Raw genomic sequence first — 27,242 nt, 5'->3', positions numbered from 1 at the left:
ATTAATATACAAGTTAAATAACGATGGGACCAAAACAGATCTCCTGTGGCACGCTACTCGCGACTTTCCTCGTCCAGGATACTGCATCCTCATATACAGTAAAACACCAAGTATTTGTGGTAACTGGAGGATGCTAGTGCCTGGATAATTGAAAAATAAGGTTAATCCAAATTACGGTTTATTGGGTTAAGCACACACAAAACAAAAACCCTATAAAAACGTGTTCAGGCTTGTAAAGATAAAACTGAATATTTTTAAACTTATTTCTTCTCTTTATGCAATAATGAATGCATATATATGCAGTCATTATTGCATATTTTAAAATATGCAGTAATGACTGCTGTTATTTAATGAATCCACTTGCATAGAAAATTATTAAAAAAAAATTTAAAAAAAAAAAAAAATCTGTACGTACTACAGATGACCACAGTTAATCTGACCCCATTGATAATTGAGTCCTGGATAATCAACATTTCACTGTACAACTTGCTGATATCTAGCTGACAGTCAGTCAGCTATCCAATTCATCTGTTCCAGTTTAGTTACCAACTTGTGGTGTGGTAATCTAACAAAAGCCTTTGCAAAATCTAATCATGCCACTCTATATGCCTCTTCCTTGTCCAATATATTCGTCATCTTATTATAGCACACAAGTACATTGATAAAACATGACCTTCCTTTTACTCATGCTGATAAGCACAGGGAATACCACTGTTATCAGTGCACTTATAACTATACAAGTTATAAGTGCACTGATAAGTGCACCAACACCTTAACTAGAACTCCAGATATACAGATCACATCCCATATGTCATCAAGTCCTATTGCCTTATTGATATTGAGCTTACTTAACTCCTCATACGCATCTTGCTCATTCACCAGTAAGTCTTCTCCCATTCCCTCTCTACTTGAACTTCTCCTGATTTCACAATGAGGATGAAACACCCTGATGAACTGCTCACCAAACACCTCGACTATGTCCTCTGCAGCAGCCAATCTAATCACTTTCATCCGCTAACATCATCTTGCTATAATCATCCATCTTTCTACTTGTCATATCTGTTTCTGCTTGTGTTTAGCAACTGAATCTCTCTTAAAATCAAGCAAGCTAACTGTGAGGGGGAAAAAAAAAGTGCAATAAGGGAATCAGCAAAAGAAGGTGGGGAAGAAAAATTCAAAGAAAAAAAGGGCACTCAGATTGCTGTATACTTTTCTTAAAGTTCAGATCCATATTGGCCTCAGAGTTTTTTTTTTTTTTTTTTTTTTTGTGGAGTGAATGTGCTAAAGAAAGACTGGACAGTTCTGTGAGTTCTCAATCTTAAAAATGCTGGCAAGGCTTCTAACACCCATGGGGGAAAGGAACTATTTTAATAATTAATGATTCAGCGAAAAGAAGTCTGAAGAGTATTTTATCTACCAATACAAGCTTCATATAATTTAGGATACTAGTTTCACAAATGGAATCTACAATTTCAGCATTTTTTTTTATGTGTATGTGTATCTAATACTATCTACACTATGTCAAAATGAGTGAACAACTCCCTGATGTAAAACATTGCTCTAGATAACATGAAGCCATCACTCAACAGACAACCTACATTATTCAAAACTTCTAATCACGGAATATTTTAAACATTAAAATAATTCCCTTCCCTAATTCCCTTGAGAGAGGACTTGAAAGTATTGTTAAAGGTAGCGAAAGAAAAGAGTGACAGAGTTAGAATGGTGAGTCTGTTGCTGCGGTATGACAGAGAGGAGTTTAGAAGGAGGGCCATAATCGCAAATGACATTATACGCAGATTATGCAGACAGTGTGGTGTGGAATTCGTGGACATGTGGAATGAGTTTGATGGGTGAAAGGACTTATACAAGATGGATGGCCTGCATTTGAATGAACTTGGTGTGCGAAGACTGGAAAAAGTGTTGCTGATGAAGTGAAAATGGATGTGCAGAACCAGGGAAACTAGAACTACCAAGGATGGGGGGGAGTGGATATGCAGACATCAGTGAGACAGTTGAGTGTAAAAATGTATATAATGTACCTGAGCCAGCACTAAGGACAAAAAATGGGAAATGGGACATTTAGAATAACGCATCAAGATAGGGGTGGGACAAAGGGATCACTGCAATTCATGTATACTAATGCCAGGAGTATTAGGAACAAGAAGGAAGAATTTTTGGCCTTGATTGGCTCTTCCTGGCCACAGGTTATTGGCAATAGTGAAACATGGCTGACGAAAGATGATATAGTTAGTGGGATAGAATGTATAGGTTATAGTGTGTATAGGAGGGACAAAGAGAATAAAATGGGGGGAGGGGTGTTATTGATAATAGCTGATGAACTGCAGCCAAGGAGAATTGAAGTTGTATTGCAGGATAGTGAAAGGAGCTCATTTGAGGCTATTTGGTGTGAGATTGAGACTGGCAGAATAAAATATACAGTTGGGTGCTGCTATAGACCAGGTGATGGAATAGATGGTGGAGATAGTATGCATAAACAAATTGATGAAAAGAGTGGAAGGAGGGTAATTATTATGGGGGATTTTAATTATGGTAACATTGATTGGAAGGAGGAAAGGACACATGTGAGGAAGTAAATGGATTTTATTCAATTATTAAGGGATAACTATCTGAGATAGCATGTAATTGAAAATACTAGGGGTGTGAGAGTGCTTGACCTGGTAATAGCATCTCACAATTTGACTATAATGAATATGACCATATTGCCACCTATTGGTGAGAGCGATCATAAGGTGGCTAAAGGTGTGGAATTTTTGATTAAGACAGGGTATATGTGGAATTACCGTGCTGGCAAGTATGACAAGCTTAGGAGATTGCTTGGATCAGTTCCTTGGCATGTACAACTGCAAGGGCTGGACATCGATAGAGCATGGGAAGTGGTCAAGGAGCATTTAAAGGGTTATGGCTGATTGTATACCTAGGGTCCGAATAGTAAAACAAGTAGGGGTTAAATGGATGAATAACACCATTAAGCTTGAGCTGCAAAAAAAGAAACAACTGTGGAGGGAATTTAAAGAAAGGGGTGACCTGCAGGCACACGAACGGTATAAAGTGCAGCCCAGAAGGGTAACGAGTGTGGTAAAAACAGCAAAAGCCGATTATGAAAGGAAACTAGCTATGCAAGCAAAAGAGAATCCTATACAGTTCTTTCAATATGCTGCAAGCAAGAAAAAAACTGTACATGGCAAAATGATTTTAAGGAATGACGATGGTAAGGAGGTCACTGAACCAGTCGATATAGTGGAGTTACTGAGCGCGCACTTTGCAAAAGTATATCATCCAGGTGGTGGGTGACATTGAAAAAATGAAGGAACCATTAGTTTACACGGGAATTGTGATGAATGAAGTGGAGGTGAATAGTCTATTACAGAACCTTAATGTGAATACATCTGTGGGATTGGATGGTATACCGGCACGGGTCTTGCGTGAAGCGGCTAAAGAATTATCAGTGCCCTTGACCATGTTGTTTAATCTGAGTCTCGGGTCTGGTTTAGTCCCGAAGGCGTGGAAAGAGGTAAAAATAGTTTCACTGCATAAAGGAGGATCCAAGACTATGGTTGCAAATTACCGACCGATCAGCATATCAGGAGTTGTTGTCAAGGTCTTGGAGAAAGTAGTCAAGAGAAAAATACAGGAATGGATTGATGAAAATGAGATACTGTACAGGGGACAGCATGGCTTTGTAAAGGGTAGATCATGCCTGAGTAACTTGCTCAAGTTTTATAACAAGGTGACGGCCGAACTGGATAAGGGAAATGGGTTTACAGTGATACTGCTGGACCTGGCAAAGGTGTTTGACAGGATACCACATGGAATTCTAATCCATAAACTACAACATATGGGAATGGATATAGGGTTGGTGAGATGGATAGGTGGGTGGTTGATGGAGAGATATCAAAGAGTGGTTTATTCAGGAGTGGAGTCCAAAAGATGGCCTGTGACTAGTGGAGTACCGCAGGGTTCTGTTCTTGGACCACTGCTGTTTAATCTGTTCATTAACGATATAGGGAAGGATCTAAGTGGAACAGTTCATTTGTTCGCTGATGATGCAAAGTTGGGGAGGGTGATAGTGAATGCAGAAGATGTCAAAGTCTTGCTGGATGACTTAGATAGATTGGAGTTCTGGGCTAAGGAGAATGGATGTCAATTTAATGTGACAAAATGTAAGGTTATGCATTTTAGGGTGAAAAGATTAGCAGCAGTATACCACATGGGTGGAACTGTACTCCAAGAGATTGATGAGGCCAGGGACTTGGGAGTGTTGGTGGATAGGGAGATGAAGTTTAGAGGGCACATTGCGAAAGTAGCTAAATCAGCTCATCAACTCACTTGGTTGTTGAAAAATACCTTAACGAGCAGAGACAAGCAAGTTATTGTACCTCTGTACCGAGCCTTGATAAGACCTCATCTTGACTACTGTGCCCAGATTTGGTCACCTCGGTTCCTTCTTGATGGGGAGGAGGTTGAGAGGATCCAGAGGCGAGTGACTAAGATGATAGCAGGTCTATGGAATGAACCATATGAGAACAGGTTGAAGATTTGTGGGTTGCAGAAACTGGTTGATAGGCAGAAAAGGGGAGATATGATTGAGACATTCAAATTGCTAAAAAGATTCTATAAGATTAATTCAGAGGATATTTTTGAGATCAGGACTGTGGTGGGAAAACTAGGGGACACCTATGGAAGCTGGGCAAGAGTGTGGTTAGAGGGGGTTAGAGCTGGGTTCTTTACTTTTAGAGTGGTAAATGAGTGGAATAAGCTGCCAGAGTCTGTTGTGGGTGCTATGAGAGTGAGCGAATTCAAGGCAAGGTATGACAGATACTGTGAGAATGTCGTATAGTTGTGTGGACATGATGTTTAGGGCCTCCCTCGATGAGTCTAAGGACTCCCTGGAGTAGCCCGAAAATAATAATAATAATAATAATAATAATGAACATGCATTTAGGCATCAAGGGAAACACACTACATCTAGCAGCATGGAATTAATCCATGCACTAGTACATGGAGAATGGTAGTGGAAGAGAGTGTCTGTCAGTAGTTGTATGGAGGAACATGCATGAAAATTACATTACCTGTACCATTTCCAGCAGGCTCAAGTACTTTTACTAAACAATCATCATTGTCAATTGGTATTTTGTCAGAGGATTTTATGACAGTATATGGAAGGATAAATTGAATTTCATATTGAAAAGAAGAGTGTATAAGAAAGTTAAAACGAATCAAAGTTGAGCAGCTTCCAGAGGTGAACTGTAGACTCAGATATACAAACATCATTGAAGAAAAAAATGAAAGAGTTTGTAAACAAGAACCAAACCTTGAAGATTCAATGGCAAACCCTAAAGAAAATGCCGACTGATTGAGCCAGGGAGGTATGTGGTGAGATTGTCTGCAAGGTTAGAAAAATCAGAGCTTCATGGTGGAATCAGGAAGTTAAAGAGGCATTCGAGGAAAAGAATACAGCATATCAAAAGTTCCTGGCAAGTAAGTCATCTTGTGCTCTTAAAGAATACACAGAAAAATAAGAAAGCTAAACACTGTGTAAAACTAGCTAAACAAAAGTCATGGGAAGACTTAGTGACAAAATATTCTGGAGTAATTGAAAAAGCTTAAAAGTGGAGGAAAAGTACCGTAAAAGGAATCAGAGATGATAAAGGTGACACGAAAACTGAAGATAAGATATTCTAGATGTCTGAAGTAATTACTTTGAAAAATTGCTAAATGAAACAAGCAGCATCAACGCAGAAAGGCTCACAATAGGAATGCAGTCAGGAATACATATCCATACTTGAACTAGAGAAAGTCATAAAAAACCAGAAATGTGGAAAGGCAGCTGGCGTCAATGAAATTCGACCAGACATGCTCAAATATAAAGGTATAAAAGTCTTATAGAGCCTGCATTGTATAATTCAGAAGGCCTGGTCAAGGGTTGAATTCCATATGATTGGAGCAGAGCTCTCATGGTACCCATCTATAAAAAGGGAAATAAAACTGAATGTGAAACTTACAAAGGTATTTCACTTCTGAGTTTTCCTGGTAAGATTTATGTAAGTATACTTGAGAAATGGCTAAGAAAAATTGTAGAAGGAAAGCTTGGTGAAGAACAAGCTGGATTCAGGCAAAATAGAGGTTGTCAGGATCAGATTTTAACTTTATTACAAATAGTTGAGAAATCTTGGGAATATAACAAGGATTTGAATTTAAGTTTTACGCGTGGATAGGCTTATGTGTTCATCAGACATGTTGTAATAGGTTTCACGGAATGATAAGAACACAGATGGTTAAGAAAATAACTATTTATTATTAGAAGAAACACACGTATAAACCACAGTGAAAATTATTTAATTGTAAATATTTCATCCTAAGTATCTTAGGACATCATCAGTACAGTATTTAAACAAAATTAGGAATAACATACAGTTAGGACGCATGATTACAATAGAATCTCATGAAAACGTGCATAACGTGCTAAAGTAGTACAAAAAAAAAAAAATTAATTATTCAGACAGGAAGAAGTGCATAGGATTCCCATACCTTACGTTAACGGCATCTCAGAACGGCTTTCTAAAATTATGAAGAAATACAATTTTGCCACTACTTACAAACCTATCAACCAAATTTACAACTTATTACCTTCTCCTAAGGACAAATTCTCACCCTTGATGTTACCTGGTGTTTATGAGATTCCATGCTCATGCAAATTATCTTACTTTGGACAGACAGGTAGGTCTGTTCAGAAACGCATCTCGGAACATCAAGACCACATTCGTCTTCTTAAACCGCAGAAATCTGGCCTCTCTCAACATGGAATTGAAAATCCAAACCATACGATCCATTGGGAAAAGGCTAAACTTTTACATAGATCTTTATTTAAACATGAACGTTTATACAAAGAAAGTTCTGAAGCCCTACTACACAGACCAAACCTAAACCGCAACGACGTTCTTACTATTCCTAAAGTATGGGAAATTATCATACAAAATTTTGTTAAATAATTAACGTTTTTTTTTTTTTTTTTTTGTACTATTTTAGCACGTTATGCACGTTTTCATGAGATTCTATTGTAATCATGCGCCCTAACTGTATGTTATTCCTAATTTTGTTTAAATACTGTACTGATGATGTCCTAAGATACTTAGGATGAAATATTTACAATTAAATAATTTTCACTGTGGTTTATACGTGTGTTTCTTCTAATTATGAACGCACCACAGGTTTCGTTATTTAAAAAAAAAAATAATAACTATTTATTAACTTAAAGCTAATATTTCGTTGGTATTATATCCAGCATCTTCAGAGCACACAACACAATATTAACTTTAAGTTAATAAATAGTTATTTTCTTAACCATCTGTGTTCTTATCATACCGTGAATTTAAGTTTTGTTCATCTGGGAAAGGCATATAAAAGTGTCAAGAGGAAAGCTCTTCAAAACACTACCGTTGTATGGTGTAAATGGTACATTATATCGAGCGATACATATTTAAGCTGTAAGTCAATAGTTAGAATTGAAGGAGGTACAGGTTTGATGTTAAATCAGGTGTGCAACAGAGGTGTACGTTATCTCCAGTGTTAATCATTATCTATATGGAATACATTATGAAGGAAAGTGGAATTAAATATGATATCAGAACTGAAAATGCTAATCTTAGCTCCTTACTTTATACAGATGATGTTATACTTCTGAATAAATCCAGTACAAGTCTGCAAGATTCCCTGGCTAAATTGAATAACTGTTATAATAAATTTGGTATGAAAATACATAGAAACATTGAAAACATCAACTGTATCCTGAATGGTGAACCTATAGTATATGTAAAACATTTCAGTTATTTACGCACAGTTTTTAGTGAAGATGGTAAATTAAATATAGAAATATGCAACAGAATGAGTAAAAGTTGGAAGTAAGCTGAATAAATTTATATGGAATAAGAAAAAAATTGGAGCCTCCATAGCTCAGTCAGTATAGAAGAAGCCCTTTGGTCAGAAAGACCTGGGTTCAATTCCCACCAGTGATATGAGGAACCTTTATCTGAACTCTTTCGACTAAAGGTGAGTTAACTGATTTAATATGGAGTGGAGGGTCCCCCCCTCCTGGTAACTTTGATTTTTCATCCCTCAAAACGTGCAAACCGGTCCAGTGAACACACATGGCTACAGTTGTAAATAAAATATAGTACAGCAAGGAAGGCAATGGGAAACCACCTTGCTCGTAATCATCTCCCTAGTATGGTAGCATATAGCTATTCCCACCAGCCATATTGCTGAGGGAATATGATAGGAAGAAAGAAATTAGTCAAAACACTAAATTAGCTATATACAAGTCAGTGTTCAAACCAATTTTAACTTATTGATCTAAGAGCTGGGGTAGAAATAAAAGACTGGAATCATCTGATATGAGAGTTCTGAGAAAGATTAGTGGAGTGTACAGATGGCACCAATGGTAGTATCATATTAAAAATGAGGATATTAGGAAAGAACTTGTCTACTAACTCATTCAGGAATGTGTTAGTAGAGCCAATCTCAGGTGGTATGGTCAATTAAACAGGATGAGAGATTAGCAAAACAAGTGTTCTTTGCCAGGTTGGCAGGAAAAAAGACATGAACTTTTTTGAAGTCACCATTACTAACTTCCAATCAACAATTTTCCTCCAGATCAATCTGTCTAATTGGTTGAGGGACTAATTACTCATGGAAGGTAATTACTAATACCTCCTCCATAAACTGATTTAAATCCTATGGATTTTTATTTGTAGGCCATTTGAAATCATTGGTGCACTCTATCCCTATGGGAAATTTGAACTACAGAAACAGGTTGAACATGCATGTACTGCTAAGATACCAGCCAGGAACTTTCGAGTGCCAGACAAAGTCACGGGATTTTATAAAATGCCTATTATAAAACCTGACAGAAAACATTTATAAAAGGTACTCGATGATGTTTCAGAGCAACAAACATTTATAATGTGCAATGAAATCAGTGCCTTCAACTTTAGAAATAACTGGAGTAATATCTATACAAGAAGAGACGTGTATAGCTGTTAAGGCATTTTGAATAATAAATTACATGAGTAAATTATGCGTTTTTCCCTATGGATGCAAAAGCTTGTTTGAGCAAATATTCATTATTTTGTCCACTAATTACATCCACCCACCCACCCACACAACATGCACACAAATATAAATACATACCTACCTGCATGATAATGAAAGATAATATTAAAAATATCTTGGTCACCCCACACAATTTTCAGTTTGTACTCTTGATAAATGGGATACAGGTAACTCTGCCAATTGAAAGCTCTCATGCGAGTCAAGTTCATTAATATTACTCCAGAATTAAGTCCTTGTAAAATAAATAAAATAATATTAATTAAATCTATAAATAACAGAAAGCACTTTGTTTATTATAATTAAAAAAATAGGCACTGCAAACTTTCATTCAACATAATTAGTCATTAGTAATTATGATAAGATTCATCTAGTGTCCTTCAATTCTGATTCGACTTCAGCCAATTTTACTTTTCCTCCACTTCAGTATTATCACACACTGATCTAAATAAGATTTACTCATTGAAAGAAATGTTTCTCATATTCTAGTAGTGGGCACAACTAAGTGATTCTTTCATTATTATTAAGAGAGACTTACAGGAGTTAGGACCCATCAAGGGAAGCTACATATCATCCATACTAGTTGTCACACCTTTTCTTGAATTCATTTGTAACACCTACACCCACAACCTAAAGGTGATCCATTAAAATCATGAACATCTTTGAGATAAAATTTAGCTCCCTCCATCCCATTCTTTACTGCATTCATTCTCACCTTCCATGGATGCCTTCTTGTCCTTTCCCCACCCCTATAAGGGGTGGGGAAAGGACAAGAAGGCATCCATTTTATAAAAATGAAAAATTCCATCTACTGATATCCTGTATGACCCTTTCAGAAGTTTGTAAGTCTCAATAATTTCACTCATCTGTTTGCTAGTGTCTGCAGTCACACAAATTTTCAACTGGTCTTTATAATTTCTATTCCACAATCCTGATATCATCATCTCTCTCTCCACTGTATCAGCATCACAGAAACCAGGTCTGTACACATGAGGTCATATCAACGCCTTGTAGAGAGGCAAAATGACTTCCTTATTCTTAATGCTAAGATTCATTTCAGTATTGCAATTATCCTCCGAGCTGCATTTATAATCTTTACTACACACTTGTTTCCATAAATTAAGGAAGAGAGAGACAAATTGCAACAACTTAGGGAAAAAAAGCATATGAAAGTGATGAGTCTGGTTATCACAAACAAATGAGTGGTGCTGTTGCTATGACATAAAAGAGGGTATTTTGGATTGGTTTTCCATTTCATGCCTGGAGTGAAAACATGACATTTCATGATTGCAAAATTCTTGGATATGGCTGAAAGACACTTTTAAAAGATGAATTCAAGTGGCAAGCCATCATAAGACTAGAAACTGACCAAGTCAGGCAGAAGTAGCTAGATAGTCATTCTGTGGCTCACAAATTGTGGAACCAATTCCAACAGTTACAAACAGCATTCTGGAGATAGTGAAGGAAGGCTATGAGCTATAACCACAGTGGATGATCGATATCTCAGATTATCTGCTTTTTTGAAACAAGAGTGCTACCCTGAATCAGCTGTGATCTGATCTCACATCAGTGTCCACTCTGAACAGAAGCCTTCACAAAGGTGGTCACTATACATAGCAACTGGTACAGGAGAAAATGTTTGAAATGGACAAGGTTCCACATCAATTGGACCCAAGATCAATGGGGGTTGGTACTGTTTACAGATGAGTCCTGATTTGCTCTGCAAAGAGATACCAGGCATGGGCATGCTCTGATCTGAAGAGAGAACCAGGGACACGATATCATCCATCTAATAACCATGAAATGGACACTTATGGTGAAGGTAGTATAATGGTTGGGGAGGCATCTCGCTGGGTAGATGCACTGACCTGTATGTGATTCCTAATGGAACCATGAATACTGCAACTTATGGCTCAGAGGATTTATCTTACCGAATTTCATCAGTAAGATAAATCTCAGAAGGGATTCTCAGAAAATTAACAGTCCCCCCCCCCAGTGAACAGCTGTTGAATTTTAATTTCAAATTTCAAATTTGAAATTTAATTTCAAGCGTTGGGCTTGCAGAAGACACATATTCAGTTCATTGGCAAACAAAAAATACTGCAGTAACATTACATTACACTACACAGGTTTTGAGTCAGAGATAATGGTCTAAAATTCATTTAATACAAAACATAGAAGAGATCTTCAGTATATTATTTATATAAATACTATAATGAAGATCTTGTTCACATTAAATGTGAATGCCTGTGTATTGTATTCTTTGGGAAATACATAGGAGGGGGAAGCTGTTCCAAAATGCAACAGCAGTAGGAATGAAAGAGGAGGAGGAGAAACTTGTTTTGTAGTTAGAAGTTGGACTGTGAAGGGATACTGGGTGGGAACTGTATGCATTTCAACTGATTTGATACAGGGTAGGAGGAGGGGAATTATTGATGATAGTTCAGATGAACATTTTCCATGGAAATATTTTGAAAAGATGCATGCAGAGATAAATGTCTATGCGAAAGAAGGTGCATTGGTTAGAGACTACTGACTTCACATCTTCTTCTTCTTCTTCTGCAGCTTCTCCCACTTAAGTGGGATCACTGTTGATGATGAGGCTCCTCCACATCCTCCTGTCTTGGGCTGTCACCACATCCAAGTTCTTCATCCTCAAGTCCTCTTCTACCAGCTGCCTCCATCTCTTCTTTGGCCACCATGTTTCCTCCTTCCTTGCACATCCATCTGCATGACCCTTCTCCCCACATATTCGTCCTTCCTTCTCATCACATGACCAAACCATCTCAACCTTGCCTCCTGTATCTTCGCTTCTAAGTTCGTAACTTTCACTGTTCCCCTCACATAGTCATTTCTCAGATGATCCTTTCTGGTCACACCGCACATCCACCTAAGCATTCTCATCTCTGCTACTTCCATCCTGCTGATTATTTTTCCTCAGGGCCACAGTTTCCATAGCATACGTCATAGCTGGCCTCACTACTGTCCTACAGATTTCGCCTTTCAGATTGATCAGCACCCTCTTATCGCATAACACTCCAGCCATCTCCCTCCAGTTCCTCCAACCCGCTTGTATCCTGCATCCCACTTCCTTCTAAGCTCCTCCATCTTCTTCCACTGTTGAACCTACGTATCTAAAGTCCCTCACCTTCCTGATGACATTTCCTTCCAGCTCCAGATCTGTCTCCTGGCCACTGCCCACTGTGCAACACATATACTGTCTTACTTCTGCTAAGTCTCATACCTCTCTTCCAGTACTTTTCTCCATCTTTCCAGTTTAGTTCCTGCTTCTTCTCTTGAATCTGCACACAGCAAGATGTCATCTGCATACAACATTGTCCAAGGCGCACTTCTCTCACCTCCTCCATCACAAAGTATATTCTCCATCTGTTTCTTATGTCCACATCCCTCCATAATACTCTTCCTTCAGCGTCTTTGATCTTCCTCACATGTAAGATGTCCTTTGCTGCTATATTTCTACATTTCGCTAGTTGGTAGTACTAATGACTTCACATCCATGCAGATATGTATGATGCTATGCATTATGGGAAGGGCCACTACCCAGATATAATTTCTTGGCATCTTTAATTTATATTACAACCAAGTGAAAAAACTTTAAACATCAATCTCTAATCCAAAGTATTTTAATAATAAGTAGACACCTTTTGGCTACTTGCATATGGAAATATGACTTCTGCATTACTTCAATCTTATCACTTCTGAGTCAGGCTCCCACTGACTAGACCTCAATAAAGGTTGAAACCAAACTGAGTTATTGGCCCTTCCCATAATGTATAGCATTATACATGTCTGCAAGGATATGTGCGTTGCATTATGGGACACTAAGGCTGATGTGAAGTCATTAATCTCTATATACAACTAGCCCAGTCGTGAAGTGACTTCATGCACAATTTGTTTGCAATATAAATTAAGGATGCCAAAAATATAATTTCTTGGCATTTAATTTATATTACAACCAAGTGAAAAAACTTTCTGCATTGGTCAGAAATGGGTCATTAATCAGTTTAATTGCTCTCTTCTGTATTGCACTGAGTATTTTTAGGAAACTCTTGAGGATACTGCCCCAAATGTGTGAGTAGTACTCAACTGGGTGGATTTGTGATCGGTACAGGATTAACAGCTGTTCAGATAAAGTAATGTCTTGAGTGAAAGAGGAATCCTAATTTTTTAGATGCTGAGGAGGCAACTGCTGTAATGTGTTTATGCTAAGAGGGCTTGAAGTCAGGGTGATACCAAGGAGAGAAATCTTGTCTAACGATCTAGGTGTTGTCAAAGGTAAGGCTAAGAGAATATGGTTCTTTTTTGTGGGAAATATGGCAGAACTGTGTTTTGTAAGCATTGAAATTGACCCATTTCCCTTTTAAAAATGGTTTGGAGAACAGGATTTCTGGTTGCAGAGGTTCTTGCTGTATAGGTTGTGGTGGTTTGTGTGGTGCAAAGTTTGTCGAGTGAGAAGGAGGAATGTAGTGTACCATTAGTGAAATTGTGTATTGAATTGATGGTCAACTGAAGCAAGCCACTGATGTATAGAAGAGAGTGGGTGAGAGGACAAAACTTTGTTGGGCCCCCACCATTAGTTGTATAGTTAGAAAACAGGGAAATGTCCTCCATCAAGTATAATGATGAAGAAATGTATATTCAGTGAGAAAACTGGTAACCCAGTTCAGGAGTCACAGAACAGAACAAATAATGGAAGCTTACTTAACAGACCCTTGTGCCAAGGTCAAAGCATTGGAGATATCAAGGGCAACCACTTGGGATTTGCCAAAGTCTTACACAGTACTTATCCAGAGTTGGGTGTCATAGGTATATTAATTGTTGATCAGTACTGACAGAATCCATGCTGGTGTTTGTTTTGGTGGTTTAAGTACACTTACCAAGAAAGAAATCAACTAAAAATCCAAGTTAGTAATATACAAAATAACACTCAAATTAATTTCAATTGCTTTGATCAAAATCAAAACAATATAAAAGATAACAATCAAATTAATAGTAACATACAAAATAACATTCAATTCAAATTAAATGAAACAGCTAATCAGAAATGGAAATCACAGATATAATAGTTCTGAGAACTATTAGGGAAATGAAGAGATGAATCAATAGTAGAGTCATTAAAAATAAAGGTAATAGAAAACAATTCAACAATATTAATATTCAAGAATATGTAAGTAGAGTTAACCAAAACAAGTGTTTGGATTAAAATGGCAGGAAAGGTTTGGTTAATGCAGTTATTACCAGCACTTCTTACTCATATTCTAAAATACTCCAAATTGTAAATTAGAGATTACAAATAACAGACAAAAAAATAAAATAAATAAACTGTAATGAAATATTAATTATTGATTTATTATAGTATCTGGATACTCCTTGAGAGTATATATATCAGAAAATGATGAGTTTTAGTGAAATACATGTATAACTTCATTACTTAAGCCAGTTAAATAATATTATCTGAGTGTTACAATTTGAAAAATTGTAACATCTTATCATACCTAAATTTGCAAGTCAACAAATTTAACTTAGCTTAATTTCTTGACTTTGAAATTTGCTTATCATATATAAATTTATCAATAAGTAAGTAAGATTCTGAGAGAGATATAGCAATCTGAATTTTTCCTTTAGCGGGAAAAAAAATAATAAAAAATCTTGCATGACATCAAGACAAATCTAAAGCATGGAATTAAACAATATTATTATTCTTACCTAATGGTTCATAAAAGGGATGTCTAGCAAACCGATTATACCATCCAGTTGCAAAATCTTCATTTTCTTGGGCAATAGCATTCATGTGACTACTGTTCATTTTGTAAAAATAATGCCATATATCTTCAACAGGCCGAAGAAACAAGACATCTGTGTCAACATAAAGCAAGGCATCGATATGTTGAAGTAAAGTCTATTAAAAAATAAAAACCAAACAGTATAAATAGTATAAGTGGATTTTCAAATTTTAATTCGAAATAATAAAATTACTCTTCTGCAATACTAAAATGCTATATTTACACATACATATAATATTAATTTACAAATATGATTATTACCAAGAGACCTCTAGGGAGCTAGAGACTCATTGAGGAAACCCAGATATCACCCACACCAGCTGTCAACATGCACTCAACAACTCCAAAGGTAACACTTTCCAATCATGTGCTGTTCTACGACAGAAAAATCTAGCTTTCACATCTTTCCTAACTATATTCATTCTTAACTTTAATGGATGCCCTCTTGTCCCTCCATAAAAATTCCATCTACTGATACTGTATATTACCCATTCCGAAGCATGTAGATCTCTATCATATTATCTCTCTTCATCCTGTTTGAGGTCACATGAAGGTCTTGTTAAAGAGTCAAAATGATTTCCTTATCCTCATATGTCACTGTTACTTTCAACACTATCTTCTCAGTTGTATTTGCAATCTTTAATACATGGCCCTTGAACTTCAGCTTCCTATTTACTAAAACTCCAAGATTCCTAGCTTGATCAGCCACTTCTAGCATAATACCATTAATTCAATATGCCACTGGGTAGGTCATTACATCAAAATGCATAACTTGACATTTACTAACAGTGAACTGACAACCATTTTCACACTTCAACAGTTCCAACCTATTCAAATCATTCTGCAAGTGCAGCATGAGTTACATTCCTGATTATCTCTGCCTTTCTTTGCATCATTAGCAAATGGTCGTATGCCACCTATCAAATCCTTCCAGATGTCATTAATTGAATAACAGATCAATGACAGATCTCTGTGGTACACCACTAGTTACCTTAAATCTTGCAGAATCACCATCCCCCCCCCCCCATCCCATGCACCACTTTTTGATATCTGTCAGTTAGTCATCCTTTTATCCAAGCTAGTAGTTTATAATCCAATCACATATCCTTCAACCTAAAACACATGCAACAGCCTTCCATTCTATATCCTGTCAAAAGCCTTAGCAGAGTCCAAGTCTCACAGTGTATTCATTCTTCTTGTATAACTAAACCATAACATTATAAAATGTGAACAAGTTGCTCAAACATGACCATCCCATAGTATACTCATGCTAAGTATAGTTTATTGCAAAGTATAGATTCTCTGTTAACCCAATTTTTATATGCAAGCTCTTACCAACTTTTCCAAAATCTTCACCATCACTCCTGAGATACTGATAGGTCAAGAGTTTGCACCCACCTCTTATGCAATGGGATTATCATACATTCTTTCCACTCCTGCAGAATCTTATCTGTTCTGAGACAGAGCCAGTTTTTCTGAACACTCTTTTAAAATTGATGCTGATATCCCATTAGCCTCTACTGCCAAATTCATATTCAGTTTATGCAACAGCTCTAATACCTTCTCATATAATCTGAGTTTCTTCATCTAGTGAAGAAGTAACATTAAGCTCAATATTGCATATATTGATAGCCCAGGTTGGCTACATTTAAAAACAATGAAACTCCTATTCAGTACTAATAACCGGCTTATATTTCACTGGATTTCAAATCAGCCTCTTCAGAGCAAAAAAAAACATGTAACAGTTCACACACAATGAATAAATGAAAGAATTCAAATTGTAATGGAAAAAAACAAGATCTAAAGTCATAATTTGGCACCCTCTAATGTTGAATAAAAGAAGTATTACAGCTGAGTGGGAGTTGCATCTTAAAATGATAGTGGCTCAAATTTTAGGAGATTAATCCAATCATAACTTGTTAAGGTTAGGAGAATGCTTCATAGCACTGCTGACTCTAAAAAAGTCTTTCTGACATGTAACAACTTCTATATAGCACATTGGAATTTCTATTGCAATATAGCAATGGTAATGAAGTATTGCTTCGAAGCAAAACAACTTGTTTTGCTTTGAAAATGGTAGTTTGAAATGCAATGAAATATACTGTATATTATCACGTATAATGCAAAAAATTTATGGTAAAAAAATACTACTTAAAGTTAGGTGTTCACATTATATGCGAATCCAAAAAAAAAACCTCTTATTAGACTTGCACACACAATATATATACTACCTAATGCCTATGCAACCAAATCTACTTGACCCACTTGCATTCGGCGACTGAGCAAGCATTGTATCTGCGCATAAATGTGTGATCGGTCGCCGAATGATAAGAGCACAGTGAGATAGATAAAGCACTGTTAGGTATATCGGTTTAACCAGAGTTCATTTTAAATATTATTCGTTAAACAAACCTAGCCTGAAAATGAGCCAACAGAAACATAAACGTTCATCTTTTGAAGCAGGATTTAAATGACGTGTCGTGCAGTTTGCAGAAGAACATAATAACAGTGTTGCTATGAGAGAATTTGGTGTAACAGAGAGTAATATTAGACTCTGGCGTAAGCAAAAAGACAGTCTTGAAAAAATCTCCAAAACGAAACGTGCCTGTCGTGGAGATGTAGCATCCTTTCCAGAACTCGAAGAAGAGCTAAATGAATGGATTTTGACACAACGACAAGATGGCATTATAGTAACAAGAAATACAATTCGTTTTCGAGCTCTACAACTCAAGAATGGTAAAGTCAAGGACACACAGGTATTTCATCTTTTCTTGCTTCGCCTGGGTGGTGCAACAGATTTATGGAACGCAAAGCATTAACATTACGACAGCAAACAAAAATTGCGCAGAAGTTACCAAAGCAGCTTGAAGAAAAAGTTCAGTCCTTCCTTAAATTTATCATAAAATTACGGAAGTGTCACGGATATAAACTTTCCCAAATTGGCAATATGGATGAGACGCCCATGTACTTTGATATGCCTGGGAATCGAACAGTAAACTCAGTTGGTGAAAAGGGTGTCTTCATAAAAACAACGGGACATGAAAAAACGCATTTTACCGTTGTTCTAGCATGCATGGCAGACGGAACCAAATTAAAGCCGACAGTGATATTTAAAAGGAAGAAAATGAAATTTCTACCAGGTGTAATTGTTCGCGCCAATCAGAAAGGTTGGATGGATGAAGAAGGTGTACAATTGTGGCTGGATCAAGTATGGTCCAGGTAGCTTGTTACGTCAACAAAGCATGCTAGTCTGGGATATGTTCCAGGCGCATTTAACTGAGGCAAGCAAAGAGAAAGCACGTGAGCTATGTACAGACCTAGCAGTCATACTGGGTGGTCTAACTTCTGTTTTGCAGCAGCTTGATGTCAGCTTGAATAAGCCGTTTAAAGATCACTTATGTGAAAAATGGAGAGAATGGATGTCATCTGGTTTGGTGAAGATGACAAAGGGTGGGAATTTTCAGAAGCCTGAGATCACCATAGTCACCAGCTGGGTTAAAGAAGCATGGGATTCGATACCATCTGAAATGATTCAAACGCTCATTTCTTAAATGTGGAATAAGTAATTCAATGGATGGATCCGAAGATCACGTCATATATGAAAGTGAGGATGACGCACAACACAATGGAAAGCATGAAGACGATGACGACAACTGCTACACTGATGATGCAATCCCTACAGATGAATTTATAAATGAAATGTTTGATGACTCAAAAGATGAAGAAGAATTTAAAGGATTTTGACATTTTGTTTTAAAATAAATATTTCTTTCGTTAATTCGTATTGTATTATTTATAATGTTATGGAACAAGATTAACAGATCGCATTATATGTGGACGTGGCATTTTAGGGCAAGTTTTCAAAAAAAATTTCTAGTTCGCATTATACGTGGATCACATTATACGCGATAATATACGGTAAGCATTAATAAATATCTGTTTATAAATTAGTTTTGTTTGGTGTTGTAATATCATTACAATAAGTTATGGATAATGTCCAGCACCTAAGCTTTTCAACTAGATACTCTTGAATGAATTCCTATAGAAATATATATTAAAAAAAAACATAACACTAAGAAAAGATCTCATTTTAACCATCAGAGCTTTATACAACCTCTGTCCAAAAAAGAAACTGAACTTTTGATAGAAAATAAAACATAGGCCAATTATAATTATTCAAATCATTTATTTCAATCAATATACTCTCCCTCAGCTTTGATACAGCATTTGTTAAGGTCAATTAATTTGTTAAATGAGTTTTTTATATCAGTTTTTGGGATACTGTTGAGGGTCATGGTTACTGCCACTTGAACGTTTTCAATGGTGTCATATCGCTTTCCTTTCATCGGCTAATGAAGTCGGGGGAAGAGAAAGAAGTCACAGGGTGCTAAATCAGGTGAATACAGTGAGTGATCCAACACAAAAACTTGGTTTTTCTCAAAAACTGTCTCACAATGTTTGAACGATGAGATGGTGCATTATCGTGCAAAAGTGACCAGCTACCTGCATCATGATATTCATGCAGTACGCAACGAATTCTCGCTATCAATCGCTTCAAAACTTTTAGATAAAACTCACCATTGACCGTTTGGCCAAGCAGAACAAATTCTTTGTGGATAATGTCCTTGGAATCGTAGAAACAAATCAGCATTGTCTTTACTTTTGACTTCTCCAAGCGACTTTTTTTTTGGATGCCCCTCTTCTGGTGGTCTCCACTCAGCACTCTGGAGCTTTTTTTCGAGCTCATACTCAAAACACTACGTTTCATCACCAGTAATGATTGTTTCAAGGAAGTCTTTACGAGCGGATTTAATTAGGTCCTTGCAGTGTTCAATTCGATACATTTTTGGTCGTCAATCAACTTGTGGGGAACAAATCGCGAATTCAATTTACGAAGGCCCGAACTCTAGGTCAAATGTTGTGCACAGTTGACTTTGGATGTTAACTTCGCTCAGTCCAATTTTTGGATGGCCTGGCTTTTTGTCATCCTTAAGCATCTCATGACCACTTTGAAATCGCTTAAAACACTCATAAACTTGAGTACGGGATTAGCATTCATCACCATATGCTCTTTGAAGCATTTGATGCAATTCGGTAAAACATTTACCAAGTTTAACACAAAAGTCAATCGCAGCTCTCTGTTTGAAACTCATTTTCTGAGCATTCGTCAAAACACACTGTCACTATAACTTGGCTTCTAATGAACCAAATGTCATAAACAGTTCACACAACACTAATGAAGGTTGCCGCTTTCGACAACAAAAAAGATACAACAAGTGACGCCACTAGTTTGTTCTATTTTCGAATAGTTTGGTTTCTTTTTGAACAGAGGGTGTATATCTATAAGCTGCAAAACCTGGAAAGCATCATTAACAAATTAAAAGAGAATATGAAGTGATATTATGAAATGGTATGAAAGCACTATGAAGAAATTACATGGATCATTGTTAAAAAAAATTATGTCATATTTTAAATAGTAGTTTATTCTAGATACTTACTGGAAAGAAGAGCCTCTGACATGCACATAATTTGAATAACTTTTTCCATTCTTCACCTGTAGATCCTTCAACTGGGAATGTTACTGGATGGATTTCAAATGACAAATGTTTCAATACATTATTTGGCCAGTCAAGAATCTAACAAAAATCAATTAAAGAAAGAAAAAATGTATGCACACATACAGGTTGAATATGATAGAACAAGATCAGATCATAACATACTTAAATATCTTTGATCCATCAACTCATCTAAATATCTTTGAGTTTTGAAAATTATAATTAAGTTTTTGAAAATAAGTAATATAAATGATATCTGAAAAAGAAAAAAAAAAAAAAAAAACTACACAACAAAAAAAATCCAGGTCACTAATGGTCCAGCAAAGCACAATACAGCTTCTTGCTGATATGGTCTATTTCTGAAAAAGAATGGAAGATTCTGATGCTTCATCACTGTTTCAAAAGTACATTGTCATATTTGGAGGAAGTGCCAGTTGTGTACTTCCTCCAAATGTATACGGAAGGAAAGCCATCTTCCACCAGTACTGTATACTGGTAGAAGATGATCACTGATGGAGAAACATCACCATCTTGCTTAATGGAGACCTAACATGCCTTGGTCCTCAGAGGTCCCTATTTCTCTTTTCAAGGTTATACCACACATACTATAGAGAGCTAGCAATTCATCCATTTCATAATAGAAGGAAAAAAAGATACAGCAGTAAATATACAGAATTATCTTTAGCACACAAGAATTAAACAAAGATACACAGATACAGCACAAGAATTAAATTTAAATTATTAAATTTATTCCCGAAGAGACTGGTCATGTATTCATTTCTTTTATGTTATTCCTTTTTAAACATACCATCAAAGCATTACAAATAACAGGTGATAAAAAAGTTGAAAATAGTAAAAAAATAACAGAAAATGGTGTTGCATGGCGACTCCATTATTAAAGGTGTACTGGATGATAGGATGCACAAGGTATGTTTTCTAGGCAGTAAAATGAGTAGATTGATTGAGGCATTGGATATGAGGAGGAAGCGAGCAAAGGAGTTGATGGTTTTAATAGGTACGAATGATTTGACAAAAGACAAAGAATACATCAGAATGGATATCAGGAGGCTGCTTAGAAGGATCAAAGAGAATAGTGTGACAGGAAGGGTAGAAGGGTGTTACCTAGGTATGACTGGTGAGATGAGGTGGAGAGCAAGGATTATTATTATTATTATTATTATTATTTCGGGCAACTCCAAGGAGTCGACAGACTCATCGAGGGAGGCCCTAACATCACGTCAAGAACAACTGTTCGACATTCACACAGTATCTATCATATCTCGCCTTGAACTCATAGCACCAACAACAGACTCTGGCAGCTTATTCCACTCATTCACCACTCTCCAAGTAAAAAACCTAGCTCTATCACCCCTGCTAACCACATTCTTGCCCAGCTTCCATGTATGGCACTAGTCCTCCCACTACCTGTCCTATTCTCAAAAATATCTTCTGGATTAATCTTATAGAAACCCTTCAGTAATTTGAATGTCTCAATCATATCACTCCTTTTCTGCCTATCAACCAATTTTTGCAACCCACAAATCTTCAACCTGTTCTCATAAGGTTCATTCCACAGACCTATCATCTTGGTCACTCGTCTCTGGATCCTCTCCACCTCTTCTCCATCAAGAAGAAACCCTGGCACCAATATCTGGGCACAGTAGTCTAGATGGGGTTTTATCAAGGCTCGATACAGAGGAACAATAACTAGTTTGTCTCTGCTTGTTAAAGTATTTTTCAGAAGCCAAGTGATTTGATGAGCTGATTTAGCCACTTCTGTGATGTGCCCCCTAAACTTCAACTCCCTATCCACCAACACTCACAAATCCCTGACCTCATCAATCTCCTGGAGTACGGTTCCACCAATGTGATATACTGCTGCTAATGTTTTCACTCCAAAATGCATAACCTTACACTTTGCCACATTAAATTGACATCCATTTTCCTTAGCCCAGTCCTCCAAACTATCCAAATCGTCTTGCAAAATTTTGACATCCTGTGCACTCACAATTGCTCTACCCAACTTTGCATCATCAGCAAACAAGTGAACACTTCCTCTCAGATCCTTTCCTATATTGCTAATGAACAAACTGAAAAGTAGTGGTCCAAGAACAGAACCCTGCGGCACACCACTAGTCACAAGCTGTCTCTGGTATCTCTCCATCAACCACCCTCCTATCCATCTCACCAACCTTATATCCATCCCCATCTGCTCCAGTTTACTGATTAGAGTTCCATGTGTTATCCTGTCAAAGGCCTTGTCAAGGTTCAGTAGAATCACTGTAAACCCATTACCCTTATCCAGTTCAGCCGTCACTGTGTTATAAAACGTGAGCAAGTTACTGAGGCATGATGTACCCTTCACAAAACCATGTTGTCCCCCATACAGTATCCCATTTTCATCTATCCAATCCTGTATTCTTTTCTTGACTAATTTCTCCAAGATCTTGACAATGATTCCTGATATGCTAATCAGTTGGTAATTTACAACAGCAGTCTTGAGACCTCCTTTATGCAGTCGAACTATTTTCCCCTCTTTCCACCCCCTCGGGACTAACCCGGACCCGAGACTCAAATTAAACAAAATGGTCAAGGGTGCTGACAATTCTTTAGCTGCTTCTCGTACGACACAAGCTGGTATACCATCCAATCCCACAGATGTATTGACATTGAGGTTTTGCAATAGACTACTCACCTCCACTTCATTCACCACAATTCGCGTATAATCTATTGGTTCATTCATTTCTGTAATATCACTACATGAATGATATATTCTTGCAAAGTGCTCGCTTGGTAATTCAACTATATCAACTGATTCGGTTACCTCCCTACCATCGGCATTCTTTAAAATCATTCTGCCATATACATTTTTTCTTTTACTTGCAACACATCGAAAAAACTGTTTGGGATTCTCTTTAACCTGCATGGCCAATGTTCTTACATAATCCTTTTTTGCTTTTCTTACCACACTCGTTACCCTTCTGGCCTGCGCTTCATACCATTCATGTGCCTGCCGGTCACCTTTCTCCTTAAATTCCCTCCATAGTTGTTTCTTTTTTTGCAGCTCAAGCTTAATGGTGTTATTCAACCATTTAACCCCTACTTGATTTATTATTCTGACTCTAGGTATATACTCAGTCATTGCTTCATGCAAACACTTCTTAACCGCCTTCCATGCACTATCAACTTCTAGCCGTTGCAGTTGTACATGCCATGGCACTGAACCAATCAAACTCCTAAGCTTGTCATACTTACCAGCCCGATAATTCCACATGTACCCTGTCTTAATTATAAATTCCACACCTTTAGCCACCTCCCAAGTCAAGATCACTATGATCTTGACTTGGGAGGTGTAATCACTATGATCACTTTCACCAATTGGTGGCAACGTGGTCATATTCGTTACAGCCAAATTCTCAGATGCAATTACTAGGTCAAGCACTTTCTGACCCCTAGTATTTTCCATTACATGCTGATGCAGATAGTTATCCCTTAATAACCACATAAAATCCAATTCCTTCCTCCCACGTGTCCTCTCCTCCTTCTAATCAATGTTACCATAGTTGAAATCTCCCATAATAATTACCCTCCTTCCACTCATTTCTTCTATTTGCTTATGCATACTATCTCCACCATCTATTCCATCACCTGGTCTACAGCAGCACCCAACTGTATATTTTGTTCTGCTAGTTTCAATCTCACAACAAATAGCCACAAATGTGCTCTTTTCTCTATCCTGCAGTTCCACTTCTATTCTTCTTGGCTGTAGCTCATCAGCTATCATCAATAACATTCCTCCCCACATTTTATTCTCCCTGTCACTCCTGAATACACCATACCCCTCACATTCAATCCCGCTAGCTGTGTCATCTTTTGTCAGCCATGTTTCACTAATGCCAATAACCTGTGGTCTGGAAGTGCCAACCAAGACCAAAAATTCTTCCTTCTTGTTCCTAATACTTCTGGCATTAGTATACATGAATTGCAGAAGCCGATTTGTCCCATCCCTATTTTGATGCCTTATACTAACTATCCCATTCCGATTCGTGGTCATTCCTACTCGCTTGGGCATATCACACACTCACTCAAATGTCTCCCTAAGGTCTGCATATCTACTCCCCCCCCCCTTAATAACTCTAGTTTCCCTGATTCTGCACATTCACTTCCACTACATTCGACAACACCTTTTCAAGTCTCCGTACAGCAAATTCATTCAAATGTAAACCATCCATTTTATATAAATCCTTTCGCCCATTGAAACTCATTCCACACCACTCATACTGCATAATTCACACATAAAGTCATTAGCAATTATGGCCCTCCTTCTATACTCTTCACTGTCATACCATGGCAACAGACTCACCATCCTGTATAAAGCCATTGTATAAAGCGCAGGCCAGAAGGGTAGCGAGTGTGGTAAGAAAAGCAAAAAAGGATTACGAAAGAATGTTGGCTGTGCAGGCTAAAGAGAATCCTAAACAGTTTTTTAGATATGTAGCAAGTAAAAGGAAAAATGTACATGGCAGAATGATTTTAAAGAATGCCGATGGTAGGGAGGTAACTGAATCAGTTGATATAGTTGAGTTACTGAGTGAGCACTTTGCAAGTATATATCAACCAGGTGGTGACATTGCAGAAACGAATAAAACAGTAGATTATATGGGAATTGTGGTGAATGAAGTGGAGGCGAGCAGTCTATTGCATAACCTCAATGTCAATACATCTGATACATTTTGTATCAGATGCTGGTATACCATCCAATCTGAGGGATTGGATGGTATACCAGCTCGTGTCGTACGAGAAGCAGCTAAAGAATTGTCAGTACCCTTGACCATTTTGTTTAATTTGAGTCTCGGGTCCGGGTTGGTCCCGAGGGGGTGGAAAGAGGGGAAAATAGTTCCACTGCATAAAGGTGGTTCCAAGACTGCTGTTGTAAATTACCGACCGATTAGCATATCAGGAATCATTGTCAAGGTCTTAGAGAAATTAGTCAAGAAAGAATACAGGATTGGATAGATGAAACTGGGATATTGTATGGGGGACAACATGGTTTTGTGAAGGGTAGATCATGCCTCAGTAACTTGCTCACGTTTTATAACACAGTGACGGCTGAACTGGATAGGGGTAATGGGTTTACAATGATACTACTGGACCTTGCCAAGGCCTTTGACAGGATACCACATGGAACCCTAATCAGTAAGCTGGAGCAGATGGGGATAGATATAGGGTTGGTAAGATGGATAGGAGGGTGGTTGAAGGAGAGATACCAGAGAGTGGTTTATTCAGGAGTGGAGTCTAAAAGACGGCTTGTGACAAGTGGTGTGCTGCAGGACTCTGTTTTTGGACCACTGCTTTTCAATTTGTTCATCAATGATATAGGAAAGGATTTGAGAGGAAGTGTTCACTTGTTTGCTGATGATACAAAGTTGGGTAGAGCAATTGTGAGTGCACAGGATGTCAAAATTTTACAGGATGATTTGGATAGTTTGGAGGATAGGGCTAGGAAAAATGGATGTCAATTTAATGTGGCAAAGTGTAAGGTTATGCACTTTGGGGTGAAAAGAATAGCAGCAGTATATCGCATTGGTGAAACCATACTCCAGGAGATTGATGAGGCCAGCGATTTGAGAGTGTTGGTGGATAGGGAATTGAAGTTTAGGGGGAGCATTGCAAAAGTGACTAAATCAGCTCATCAAATCACTTGGCTTCTGAAAAATACTTTAACATGCAGAGACAAACAAGTTGTTGTTCCTCTGTATCAAGCCTTGATAAGACCCCATCTGGACTACTGTGCCCAGTTATGGGCACCAGGGTTTCTTCGTGATGGGGAGGAAGTGGAGAGGATCCAGACGAGTGACCAAGATGATAGCAGGTCTGTGGAATGAACCTTATGAGAATAGATTGAAGATTTGTGGGTTGCAGAGATTGGATGATAGGCGAATTAGGGGTGATATGATTGAGACATTCAAATTACTGAAGGGTTTCTATAAGATTGATCCAGAAGATATTTTTGAAAATATGACTGGTGGTGGGAGGACTAGGGGCCTTGCATGGAAGCTGGGCAAGAGCGTGGTTGACAAGGGTGTTAGAGCTAGGTTTTTTACTTGGAGAGTGGTGAATGAGTGGAATAAGCTTCCAGAGTCTGTTGTGGGTGCTACGACCATGAATGAGTTCAAGGCAAGGTATGATAGATACTGTGTCAATGTCGAATAGTTGTTCTTGACATGATGTTAGGGCCTCCCTCGATGAGTCTGTCGACTCCTTGGAGTTGCCTGGAACAATAATAATAATCCTAACTCTCTCACTCTTCTCTTTTGCTTCCTCAAGCAATTCCTTCATATCCTCACTCATAACCATTTTGTTTTCTTTTAAATCATTTGTACCTGCTACCACTATCAATTCTTTCACCCGCTGCTTTTGCATTCTAATTGACTCGCTTACATTCTTAACGTTCGCATCAGGTTGGTACAATTTTGTTAAACTCTCAACTAACACACCTCTTACTAAGGAATCTCCATACAACACTCGCTCTTTCATTTTGTTTACACTCACTATCATACCCTTATTTTTTCTATCATACTTTTGTCAATTATTACTCTGTACAAGGAATCTCCACTTGAGCCAGGCCCAAGTGCAGATTCCTTGGTATCTCCACTTGGGCCTATCTCCCACTGAAGAGACCTCAATAAAGGTCGAAACTAGTCTGGGTAATGGCCCTTCCTTTAATGCATAACATTATACATATCCGCAAGGA

The 27,242-nt window shown here is 37.6% G+C and overlaps 1 protein-coding gene across 1 annotated transcript in view; it reads right to left on the bottom strand.

The window, feature by feature from the left end:
* The window catches only part of LOC150104208 (glucoside xylosyltransferase 1-like), a 76,320-nt gene that overhangs the window by 27,206 nt on the left and 21,872 nt on the right, over positions 1-27,242 (bottom strand). The window contains exons 3-5 of the mRNA XM_090396832.1: positions 20,432-20,569; positions 14,857-15,049; positions 9,215-9,364 (exon numbers count right to left, since the gene is read on the bottom strand). Of these exons, the coding sequence (XP_090252958.1) occupies positions 9,215-9,364; positions 14,857-15,049; positions 20,432-20,569 (481 nt within the window). The remainder of the gene's footprint in view (positions 1-9,214; positions 9,365-14,856; positions 15,050-20,431; positions 20,570-27,242) is intronic.

The sequence above is a fragment of the Typopeltis vanoorti genome, chromosome 8 (genome assembly GCF_054136105.1).
Source record: "Typopeltis vanoorti isolate ZY-2024b chromosome 8, IOZ_Tvanoo_1.0, whole genome shotgun sequence".
In the NCBI taxonomy this organism is placed as follows: Eukaryota; Metazoa; Arthropoda; class Arachnida; order Uropygi; family Thelyphonidae; genus Typopeltis; species Typopeltis vanoorti.
Note: the sequence above shows the minus strand (reverse complement) of the source record. Positions and strands in the feature narration are given on the sequence as shown.